The 12,147-nt window shown below is 43.5% G+C and overlaps 1 protein-coding gene across 4 annotated transcripts in view; it reads left to right on the forward strand.

The window, feature by feature from the left end:
• CALN1 (calneuron 1) overlaps positions 1–12,147 on the forward strand; it is a 142,219-nt gene that overhangs the window by 101,686 nt on the left and 28,386 nt on the right. For all 4 annotated transcript variants that reach the window (XM_053366781.1, XM_053366782.1, XM_053366783.1 and 1 more), the window contains one exon: positions 11,268–11,380. In XM_053366781.1, coding sequence (XP_053222756.1) covers positions 11,268–11,380 — 113 coding nt within the window. The remainder of the gene's footprint in view (positions 1–11,267; positions 11,381–12,147) is intronic.

The raw sequence follows: 12,147 nt of genomic DNA on the forward strand, positions 1-12,147 counted from the left end.
ATTGACTTAATCTGGTGTCCTTTCTACATAGTATGTTTGTCCTCTAGTTTCTCTCTGCATATGCCGTGTTCAGTATATGAAGCTGCATAAATGTTCACAAAGGACATAACCTCCATCTGCACAAAATTTAGCAGTCCGTTGCATACAATGGAATACTCCCCTAATATCAAGAGTATGTAGAAGCAAAGGAGAGAAAAATGCTGAGAGCAGTGGTGGATGGTGGTTGGGCAGAAGACAGAGAGGCCAAGAATAGGTGGAACAAGAGCCAGTGACAGGTGGAGAGAACCAATGATGGGCAGAGCCAAATCATTCTGGTCCCCCCCCCCCATCCTCCTCCCTGTTGAGTTCTACCAGGAGCAGCACTGAGACTAAAGAGGATGGAGTAGACAGCCAGGACCACCCCCAGATGGGTTATAAGTAAGAAGGCAGGCAGGTGGGCTTGGAAGAAAGATGACTGATGTTGGTGGGACAGCTCCCCATTTGCCTTTAAGAACCAGCCTTCACTGGCTGAGAAATCTCTGACCAGATATTTCACTTCTTTAATTTTCTGGCTTAGTCTATGTAGCTGTGGAGGTGTCAGTCTATCATGGGAGCTAGGCTGGTGAAGGAGGAATGGAATGAGTTATAATAAATTGCACTCTGAGGAGATCCACTGGAATAATTGGACCTAAGTTAGTCTTGTCCATTAATTTCAATAGGTCACCTCTTGAGTAGGAATAACATTCATGGAGGGGAGCATTTGGTTGCAGACATTTTTTCAACCTAAATTTTGTTAAATAGTGGTAATTATAGGATCTTTTGATTATGAGTGCCACAATATATTGGTGCATTTATTTCCCACTGAATTGGAGCGGGCAGGGGGCAGGAGCAGGAGCAGGAGCAGGAGCAGGAATTCAGACCAAGGCAGCTATTTTCTATTGCGAAACATTTGCGTCCATCCATTCGGCAAACAGGACAAGCTAATGGGGGTGCAGATGTTTCGATGCATGCTGTAGGTGACAAACGTACCAATCCATGCTGATTACTCTGTGCTCATTTCCAAGTACAACTCATTGGTTTTTGACAAACAGTTTCTACTGGCCTCAGGTGTTGCTTGGTAGGTTCATACATCTGCTTAGCTATGGTGCTTTAGGTTTTGTAATGGAATTGAAAGTTTCATAACAGAATTGCCTTTCATCTCCCTTTGGTTCTGCAGTATGATACATGAGCTCTCCTTCAGGTTGGGTTAGATGACTGGGACTAATTTTATATTAACTGTACTGACTATTCCACCATGTTCAGGCTCAAATCAAGGTGCTGGTTTCACTTGTTCATTGATATATGTCATCCTTCAGCCATCTGTTTCCCAGGAAGGTTTGCAAGGAGATAATTTTCTTTTCTTTCTTTAACGTGTTTATTACCTGCCCTTCTCCATGCAGTCCTGGGATGGGGCACATACAGAATCAACATAACAGATTAAAATTCAAAAATGAACAACCATCAGACATAATAGATCTGCTGAGGGGAGGGTCATTTTTTTTAAATCTTCCTTTCAATTTCCACCATCAAAGGCCTGAGCAAAAAGGTATAGTAGCTGACCCAGCAACTGGAGGCTTGCAATGTCTTGAGATGGGTAACTTTGAAGAAGGCAGCATTCAGCAAACTGGAAGCCATCACAGGCAATGTCATCTCAATCAAAATTGCCCCTTGCACATCACAGGGCAGTGGTGCTGCTAACAGGGTCTCCCTTGCAGATCTTTACATCTGAACAGCTCTGTGTGGGTGGAGCTGCTCCTTCAGATATCTGGCGCACAAGTCATTCAGTCCATGCATCCACCCATCTCTTTGGTATGGACAATGACCAGTATTCAAAAATAAACATTTTCCAAATACAGTGGTACTTCGGGTTAAGTACTTAATGCGTTCCGGAGGTCCATTCTTAACCTGAAACTGTTCTTAACCTGAAGCACCACTTTAGCTAATGGGGCCTCCTGCTGCCGCCACACCGCCGGAGCATAATTTCTGTCTTCATCCTGAAGCAAAGCAAACCCGAGGTACTATTTCTGGGTTAGTGGAGTCTGTAACCTGAAGCGTATGTAACCTGAAGCGTATGTAACCCGAGGTACCACTGTATATAAAACCATACCCAACAAAATAGAGCATCAAGAGAAACTGATTGCTGCTTCCAGTAGCATCTTAGAGACCAACTAAGATAGTTATTGGTATGAGCTTTTGTGTGCATGCACACAAAAGCTCATACCAATAACAAACTTAGTTGGTCTCTAAGGTGCAACTGGAAGGAATTTTTTTATTTTTTTATTTTGTTTCGACTATGGCAGACCAACATGGCTACCTACCTGTAACTGATTGCTGCTAACTGCCTTATGCTATAGAAACACCAGGCATTGATAGTAAAAATAAAAAGTTTTCTGAAATTAATTCATAGAATCATAGAATTGCAGCATTGGGGAGCCCAAGGATCATCTAGTTCAAACTTCTGCAATGCTGTTGTACATGTTCATTCAAACATAAAATAATAAAAAAATACAAAATTATACATGCACAACAAAAGGATAGCAGACTTTTTTCACTATGATTGCATGTGGTTCCAATGTTCTTTAAAAGAAAATTAACCAATAAAGATGAATGAATACAACAACAAACTTCTGCAATGCAAGAATCACAACTAAAGATGAGATAAGGATTTGCTGAACAAATAATTTGAATTGGACTACAAGAAGGGGAGGTATGAGGAGGTCATGGAAATATGTCATTGAAAATTAAGTATTGTGAACTATATGTGTTTTTAAATTTTTTTGTTTGTTTTTTGTTTGTATAAAAATTGAAAATTTTAATAAATATCTTTAAAAAAATAGAATCACAACTAAAGAATCCCTGACAGATCACCATCCAACCTCTGTTTAGAAAATATTAGTGACTGAGAGTCCACCACCTTTCGAGATAGTTCATTCCACTGTTGAACAACTCTCACCATCAGAAAGCTGTTCCTGATGTTTCATATTGTTCAAATGCCTCCTGTGAAATATTTGGAATTCTTAGTAACATTTCAGTTTTAAGTGGGAATATTGTAAGACCCAAAGAACAATAGCCTGGTATTTATAAATAAGACTACTCTCTAAATAAATTTTACTACTCTTCAATGCCAATGCTAATCCTTTTTCAAGGAATAGTGAATGAAACAAACCAAATTGAGAGAGAGAGAGAGAGAGAGAGAGAGAGAGAGAGAGAGATCTTAATTCAATTATATTGTTTTTCTTCATTTCTTTCTGTATGTTATATAAGTATATGTTCTTGCTTAAATAAATATATTCAACATATACTGTATAACATCATTAAACAAAAAATGTGTAAACAGTATACGACTATATGCTTACCCAAGATTATTGAATGTTTCATTGAGAAATTAGCTTCATACTCCTCTCAAGGCAAAACAGAATAAACACCACTTCCATGAAACGTAATTTATAATGACTTTGAGTTTGTATTCTAATGTGATTAATCATTAATTATGAGAAGCAGATGTTGCAGACAGGCAGCTGAATAAAGCTGGCCACTGAGTCCACCAGGAATTTAAAGTGAAAATCCATAGTGCCTCATGTTTGCATAATATTGCATAATATTACAGAGACATATGGATCTGTTCTATAGTCTAAAAAAGAAGGATGTTACTCAGAAGGGTGTTTGCATTCTACAAATGTAAAATCAATGTAACTTCTGAAGTGTTAGCAGGCAACTGCACGTTCCTCTCTTGTAGTTTCCAGCAACTAATATACAGAAGCATGTTGCCTCTTGAGAGTGGAGGGAGAACATAGCTATCATTAACAAGTAGCTGTTGATGACCTTATCTCCCACGATGCAGAAAAAACTGGGCCAATCCTTGCTCTAGGGCAGGATTTCCCAAACTTGGGTCTCCGGCTGTTTTGGGACTTCAACTCCCATCATCCCTAGCTAGCAGGACCAGTGGTCAGGGATGATGGGAATTGTGGTCCAAAAGCAGCTGGAGACTCAAGTTTGGGAAACAGTGCCCTAGCCCATGCATGGAGGGTGGGAAGGGGTCCTTTGAACAATAAAGCCCACCCCCCTCCAGCCAAAACAAATGCACAAATAAGGAACCGGGAAGTAATTGTTCAGGCTGCAAATTGTTTTGGAGTGGGTCGGCATCCACCTTAATTCATTTAATTTTATTTTTGGCATATCTCTCACATTCTCTTTTTATCATTGCATTTTCAAGTGATCTGCCACTGTGTAAATTGTCTTTTACTGCGTTGTCACTTTACATGATACACAGTTGCTGGTAATCCAAAGTGTCGTGTGACTGATAGAATCTGACTTGATGTCCCTGCGCAGAAGGGAGGAAGGTGTCCTTCCTATCTTTCTGAAAGAGATGCTTTAGAAGATAGGAGGCTCTGCTCTTCTGCAGATTTGCTGCCTCTCTGTCCAGACCAGGTCACAAATAAAACCGAGTTTAGTTTTTGTGCATTACACTTGAAAGGCAGGGCATAGCTTTTGGAACAAGGGTGGCCAACATTTCTGCATCCCCTGGAAGGGCCTAGAAATGTCCTCCTTCCACTGTGTCTGTGATTGTTGTTTTTCATGTAGAAATAGGTCCATACACAACACAAAACACTGTTGCTGTATGTAGGTGTCAGGGAACTGCCATCGGCTCAGGGGCGAGAAGAGAAAAGCCGGATGGATTACAGAAAGCCCCCAAAGATCGTGGGAAGCAGCACTTCCTCAGCGGAGGAAGGTAGCCATGCCTCTAGTGGAGAGGAGATGCAAGGCTCAGAGGAGGCAAGGCGGTGCCAGGACACCTTGCTTGAGCAAAGCGGGGAGGAGGGAGGTCCCCCGTTACCCAAGCCTGCTTTGCGCAGTAGGCTTCTGCGCAGAGAGGGGAGGCGCAGACTGGGCGTCAAGAAACTTCTCTGCTGGGGAAGGTTTAAGGACCGCCCACTCTCAGATTCTGCCAGTGAATGAGCAAGACACGGAATAGAGGCGCTCTGCATTCTAAAGGTTTTTATCACTAATAAAAAAGCTTTAAAACAGACTATTGAGGCATATCGCCTGATTGCTCTCGAGCAACCAACCGATACCTCTAACAGTAGGTTTTATTTTATTTGTTTTTTATCTTATATTTTGGAAATGTACATCCAGTTTTTTCCCCTTTAAATGTTTTGGGAGACCTCAAAAGAGTGGGGCCCTAAACTATAGCTTGTTTAGCTTATATGTAAACCTAGCAGTGGGCAAGTCACATGACCTTCACCACGATCTTACCCTGAAAGAGTGCTTGGGGGTGGGACAAGAGCATGGCGCGAGCGCATGTGAGAGCACAGCGCCCAAAATGGCTGCTGCCATCTTGCGTGGAAAAAAAGTGGATGTCCCACTTTATCTGGGATATTTGGTGGGTGCGCAAATGGTGTCATGCATGACCAAATCTAATAGTGAAGGGAAACGGGTGGTGCCACCCTAGCAGTCAACCCTGGGACAACTTGACACCTGTCCAAGTTGGACCATGGGGTAGGGGGGGTGGGGAGGCCAGATAAAGATTTGGTTGCTGCAGCCAAAAAAAAATTCCTCAGCCCTGGTCTTACATAAAGTGACTAACTATGTAGTAATGGCTATCGGTTATTATGGGATACAGTTATTATGGGATGCAGCCAAGAGTCTACCCTTCATTTACTTTCATTTTCCTAGGCAGGTGTGTAGCCCTATTTATCATTTTTAAAAAAACTCTTTTTGCTGGGTCTTCAAAAGTGAGTCACCCTACCTTATATTAATAATGCAATAAGGTGAAAAAGAGGACCTCTTTAACAGGTTAAAATTCTTTCTCCCTCACCACTAGTAGAATGAAAAGGATTCACCAACACAGACAGAACTAGGCCTAATGAAGCTTGCACCGGAACAGTCATAAACTTGGATAAACTACTTGCATAAACTTGCATAAACTACTGCCCTCAGTTACAGGTCCAAGTTGTTGTAACCCTCAGCTGACGCCCTCTTTGGATTTTAGAACTATCCCAATTATGTACATATTATCCACTCCACAACACTTTACTCTGTGACACATTGTATCCTTCTGTCGGAATCTAGTTTGGACAAGACTGTGATTTTGCTTTCCTTCAGCAACAATAACCCCCGTAACGACATGTTATGTAATAGCCGGAAACACTGAAAACAGCTGCAGAGCTCATTTGCAACCTTTGCCTCCTGTTACACAATTTTGTAGCATATTAAATTGCTTACGGTTTATGGCTTGTGTGTGGTCCAAACTCCTTAATGCCCTGCTGCTCCTCGTGGCATTTTGATCTGTTGCTGACCACACAGAACCAACACGCGGAGAGGGGGTTGCACTGGCAAAAGTTGGCATTGCTGGTTGATTTTATTAATTTACCTTCCACAAGTGTATGATGGAAACTAAAAATTAGGCTGAAAAATTAGGGTGATAAACAAAAATTAGTTGAAAATGAACTCCTTTGCAAGTACAGTGGTACCTCGGGTTACATACGCTTCAGGTTACAGACTCCGCTAACCAAGAAATAGTGCTTCAGGTTCAGAACTTTGCTTCAGGTTGAGAACAGAAATCGTGCTCCGGCAGCGCGACGGCAGCGGGAGGCCCCATTAGCTAAAGTGGTGCTTCAGGTTAAGAACAGTTTCAGGTTAAGAACGGACCTCTGGAACGAATTAAGTACTTAACCCGAGGTACCACTGTATATAATGCTACTTTTTTCTCTTTCTGTGGAAACATATTGAGATGGTTATTTAAACAGTTGATCTCAACTGATATTAGTTTTGCAGCTATAGCAGAGCAGGGGCTGCCCCACTCTGTTTGCCAAGTCCTTGCTGTCCCCACCCACCCAAATCAATTCCCTGGATTAATGCATTGATCCTGTTCCCACTCCATGCAACTACTAACCTCACTACTGAATTTCCCAATCCCATTAATTTTGCTCTTCCATTCTGCAACCTTCCTTTGAACCCCCTTTCACCTTCACTCCCATGCCCATGATTTCCTCTTCTTCTTTTGGACTACCCGTCTGCAGACAAACCATTATAACCTCCTGCATTTTCCTGCTCCCACACATTGCAGTTTGATACAAGCTTAAATAAAGCAGGTGTGGAAGGATGGGGTGAGGTGGGGGACACTGGAAGGTGTCAGTTTAAAACAAAGTTTTGTATACTGAGAAGGGAGTTGGGAGATGTTCGGTTACATCAGTTTTTTGGTGTTAGCTTCTGTGTAGTGTTGCCATGTTTTGAAGAGCCAGAAAAGAGGACACATTTGCCAACTTCTGCTTTTCACTATGGATCGCTATGACTACCCATGAAAGAGAGGACGTGTCCTGGAAAAGGAGGACATATGGCAACCCTCTGTGGTTTCCCCCTCAGTGTTCCTCCATCTCAAACCTCTGTCATTATTTGAAGCACCATTTTTTTTATCTCTGTGTTCTTCCATGAGTTGTTAAGAGCTACAATTTTTAAAGCACTCTGGGAATTGTAGCTCTGTGAGGGGACTAGGGGGGTGGGGCGGGAATCTACTGTTCCCGGGATTGTTTGGAGGAAACTATGATCATTGTGGTGGTACAAGAGTGCTTTAAATATTTGATGTGGATGTGGCCCTTTTACTGGATTAGAATAATAGAATCATGGAATTGTAGAGTTGGAAGGGGCCACTACTGCCATCCAGGCCAACCCCTTGTAATACAGAAATCTTTCACCCAATGCAGGGCTCAAACCAGCGACCCTGAGTCTCATGCTCTACCAAGTGAGCTATCCCAGTACACTGGTACCTTGGGTTAAGAACTTAATTCATTCTGTAGGTCCGTTCTTAACCTGAAACTGTTCTTAACCTGAGGTACCACTTTAGCTAATGGAGCCTCCCACTGCCGCCACACGATTTCTGTTCTCACCCTGAAGGAAAGTTCTTAGCCCGAGGTACTATTTCTGGCTTGGCGGAGTCTGTAACCTGAAGCGTCTGTAACCCGAGGTACCACTGTAGTCCGATGAGTTTTCACCACTTCTTAGTTTAAATACATTTTTAACTGGCTGTTGATTTATTGCTGCATTGCTTTATTGATTTTTTTCCCTGATTAGCTTTACCTGCTGTCTGCTTTTAATTTGTATATATTGTGTTTGGGTTTTATATGATGATTTATCATTAATTTACTGTATCTACAAACTGACATTCTTGGAGCAGCTTGCAATATATTTCAATTTCGGATGCAACTAAATAGATGAGAGTGAATGGAGCAAAAGCATCTGCAAGTCCCCCCCCCCCTTAGGTGTTCCATATGCTAACTCCACTTCTGAATCTGGGGGCCAAGGCAGGCCTCTAAGGAAACAGCAGCTGTAGAGATCCAGTGTTGGCCTCTCACATAGTGGGCCTTCTTCAGCAAACCCTCCAAGTGTCCCTATTTTCTAGGGACAGTCCTGGATTTACAGAAACCGTCCTGGTTTCTGATTTGAACCCGGAATGTTCCACTTTTCCTTAGAACATTCCTATTTTTATCAGATAAATATTGAAGGGTATGTGACCCCCCAGCCAAGGAGATAAATACCATATTTTTCCATGTATAAGACGTTCCATGTATAAGATTTTTTTTCTTTAAAAAAATTAGGCAAAAATTGGGGGGTTGTCAGTGAATGCAGAGGGGGGCGGTTGGGCAGTCGGGCGATTGGCAGTGGCAAGCAGACGGGCAGGTGAGCAATTGGTGGTGGTAACCTACCCCCAAAGAGAAACTCAAGGGTGAGCTCTTCCCCCAAAAAACTCAACAACTCAATAAATATTGATTTCTTTAATTTTGGGTCCAAAAAAATAGGGGTTGTCTTATACATGGGGGCGTCTTATACACTGAAAAATACACTAAGTTGAAGGCAGCTGGCAGCTGGCAGCAGAGGAGGAATGGTGGAGACCGCCTCCCCAGCCTGAGCCTTCCAGAGAAGAGAAGACAGTTCAGAATTGCAACAGGGGTTTGAGGCAGGTCACAGCTCAGAGGCAGATGAGGGGGAAAGCTGGAAAATACAGTGGTGCCTCGCAAGACGAAATTAATTCGTTCCGCAAGTTTTTTCTTCTTGCGAGTTTTTCATCTTGCGAAGCACGGTTTCCCATAGGAATGCAATGAAAATCAATTAATGCGTTCCTATGGAGACCGCTTGCCAGGCTGGCGGTGTGGAGAAGGGCTTTTCTCCCCACTGCAAGCCTTCAGGACAGGTACGGGAACAGAGGGGAAGGCGCACAGCGCTTCTCCTCTGTTCCCGGGGCTTGCGGTGGGAGGAGGGTTTTTCCTCCCCACCGCCAACATTCAGAACAGCATTCTGAATGTTGGCGGTGGGAAGGAAAACCCTCCTCCCACCGCAAGTCTTCAGGACAGCCTTCCGAAGGCTGGCGGCGGGAGAAGGTCTTTCCGCCCCACCGGCAGCTTTCGGAGGAGTCTTCCAAAGGCTGCTGGTGGGGCGGAGAGACCTCCTCCTGCCGCCAGCCTTCGGAGCAGCCTTCCAAAGGCTGGCGGCCGGAGGAGGTCTCTCTGCCCCGCCGCCAGCCTTCGGAGGAGGTCTGAGGACAGTGGGGAAGACGCGCTGCACTTCCCCGCTGTCCCGGAGATTTCCCTATGGGCTTTCGTCTTGCGAAGGAAGCCCATAGGGAAATTCGTTTTGCGAAGCACCTCCAAAACGGAAAACCCTTTCGTCTAGCGGGTTTTTCGTCTTGCGAGGCGTTCGTCTTGCAGGGCACCACTGTAATGGGAGAGGAGGAGGTAGAGGAAACACAGTAGGGCAATAGCTGAAGGACACAGTGTCTTTAGAAAGCATTCCAGACCCCCCCCCCCGAACCCGGCGAGCCTTGAAAGTAGGAGAGCAAAGGGCTTGGAGACAGAGGACTCTACAGCACCCATAGGGGAAGTGATGATAATGACGAATGAGGAAGTGAAAAAAAGGAGAGTCACTCAGGACAACACCATTATCCAAGAGGCTGGGTTCCAAGCCTCCCTCTGTAAATACTGAATAAAAAAAGCAGATGGTAAGAAACATTCCCTTGTATTTGTACGTTCCTGGCAACCAGCTGTGGGAGTTGCTGACAGCCGCCTGACAGCAGCCCTGTACAGTGGTACCTCAGGTTGCAGACGCTTCTGGTTACAGACGCTTCAGGTTACAGACTCCGCTAAGCCAGAAATAGTACCTCAGGTTAAGAACTTTGCTTCAGGATGAGAACAGAAATCGTGCTCTGGCGGCGTGGCAGCAGCAGGAGGCCCCATTAGCTAAAATGGTCCCTCAGGTTAACAACAGTTTCAGGTTAAGAATGGACCTCCAGAACGAATTAAGTTCTTAACCCTAGGTACAACTGTATAGGGAAGTTTTTAAAAATGTTTAATGTTTTTAATGTTGGAAGCTGCCCAGAGTATCTGGGTATGTCTTCAGCTGTGGCCATAGGTGAACTGGAGAACTTGCTTCCACAAGTGACAATGATGGCCACCACCTTGGGTGGCTTTAAAAGAAGATTAGACCAATACATGGAGGAGATGACTATCAATGCTCTACTACCACAGCTGGAGGCAGCAGGGCTTCTGAATGCCAGTTGCTGGAAGCCACAGGAGGGGAGAGTCTTCTTGTGTTGGAATCCAACTTACTGGTTTCCCACAGACGTGTGGTTGGCCACTGTGAAAACAGGATGCTGGATTAGATCGGCCATTGGCCTGATCCAGCAGGATCTACTGATGTTCTCATGTAGCTGATATCTGTGACGACCTTGGCTCCTAGTGACAGATACAAAGAAGCTACTAGGGAAGCAAACCACCAACAGACCTCATGTTTCTCCTGCCATCATTTTCTTATTAATTCTTCCCCCTGTTCTTAGTTCATATCTGCACCATTACTTTCCCCCAGATATCCTGGGAAACAGCAGTTTGTCCCAATAGAGCTACTATTCCCAACACTCTGAAAACAAGTACAGTTCCCAGAAGTCTTTGTGGGGGAGCTATCTGCTTTAGAACAAGCTGGGAAAGCTCAGTTGGTAGAGCATGAAACTCTTAATCTAAAGGTCGTGGGTTCGAGCCCCATGTTGGGCAAACGATTCCTTCATTTCGGGGGGGGGGGGTTGACCTTTGTGGTCACTTCCAACTCTACAATTCTATGCTTCTAAGTATGGTGTGGGTAGGATCTTAGCTCCCCTGGCTGCAATTTGCAGAAAGATGTGTTATAAATTTGTGCCACAAATTAATAAAAAAAATCTCTTAGCGTGGTATTGTTAATAAAAACTTGTTGTCGTCTGCCTTTCTTTCCAGGGGATGGTCAAGTTGATTTTGATGAATTCATGACAATCCTTGGACCAAAACTGGTGTCATCAGAAGGACGGGATGGTTTTCTGGGGAATACAATTGACAGCATATTCTGGCAGGTTGGTGGCAAAGTTGTGCTCAAAATGAGAAGATGTGAGCATTTCTGAAAAGTTATCTTTCTTTTCCTGATCCCCATTTCCCAATGTGTTTTTGTTAAATGTTGAAGAACATTTTAGTGGAAGGATGTTAAAAGTGAGAGCTGTTTTTCAGCAGTGAGGGGCTGTAGGCTGCTGCTAAATGCAGCAGGGAACTCTAAAACAAATACTGGGGAATTTTATGAAAAGGGCAATGAAGATTTTGAGTGGAGTTAAATTCAGGCTCGTCTGTGCTCATTTCCTTGTGGTGCTGTTTGTCTTCATAGGTGTCTAGGGGGAAACCCCTGAGATGATGTCAAGTGATATATAATAGGGGTGGAATCCTACATAGCCCTAAGGTTGCATTCACATAACAGTTTATTTTGTTTCTCTATAAGCCAGTCAAAAACATGTCTTTTTTCATTAGGTCTTTGGCATTTAATTATCTGTAGCCTCCTCGGATGGATGGGATGTTCTAACCCTGCCTTTTAAAAATAGGATTGTCTTTTAGATTTGCATTTTTTTAATGCTGGTTTTCATGTAGGAATGTTTATATATTGTAAGTCGCTGTACGTTATTTTGGTAAAAACACTGCCAATGAGTTTAATAAATAAGTAATAAGCAATGTCAAAGTAAACATACATACCATTTTAAAGCTTGCCACATGCCCTACAGCACTATCTAAACTGTTTATTTTCCGGCATACAGTGAAACCTCGGTTGTCGAACGTAATCTGTTCCGAAAGACCATTT

Source organism: Podarcis raffonei, chromosome 15 (genome assembly GCF_027172205.1).
Source record: "Podarcis raffonei isolate rPodRaf1 chromosome 15, rPodRaf1.pri, whole genome shotgun sequence".
Taxonomy (NCBI): Eukaryota; Metazoa; Chordata; class Lepidosauria; order Squamata; family Lacertidae; genus Podarcis; species Podarcis raffonei.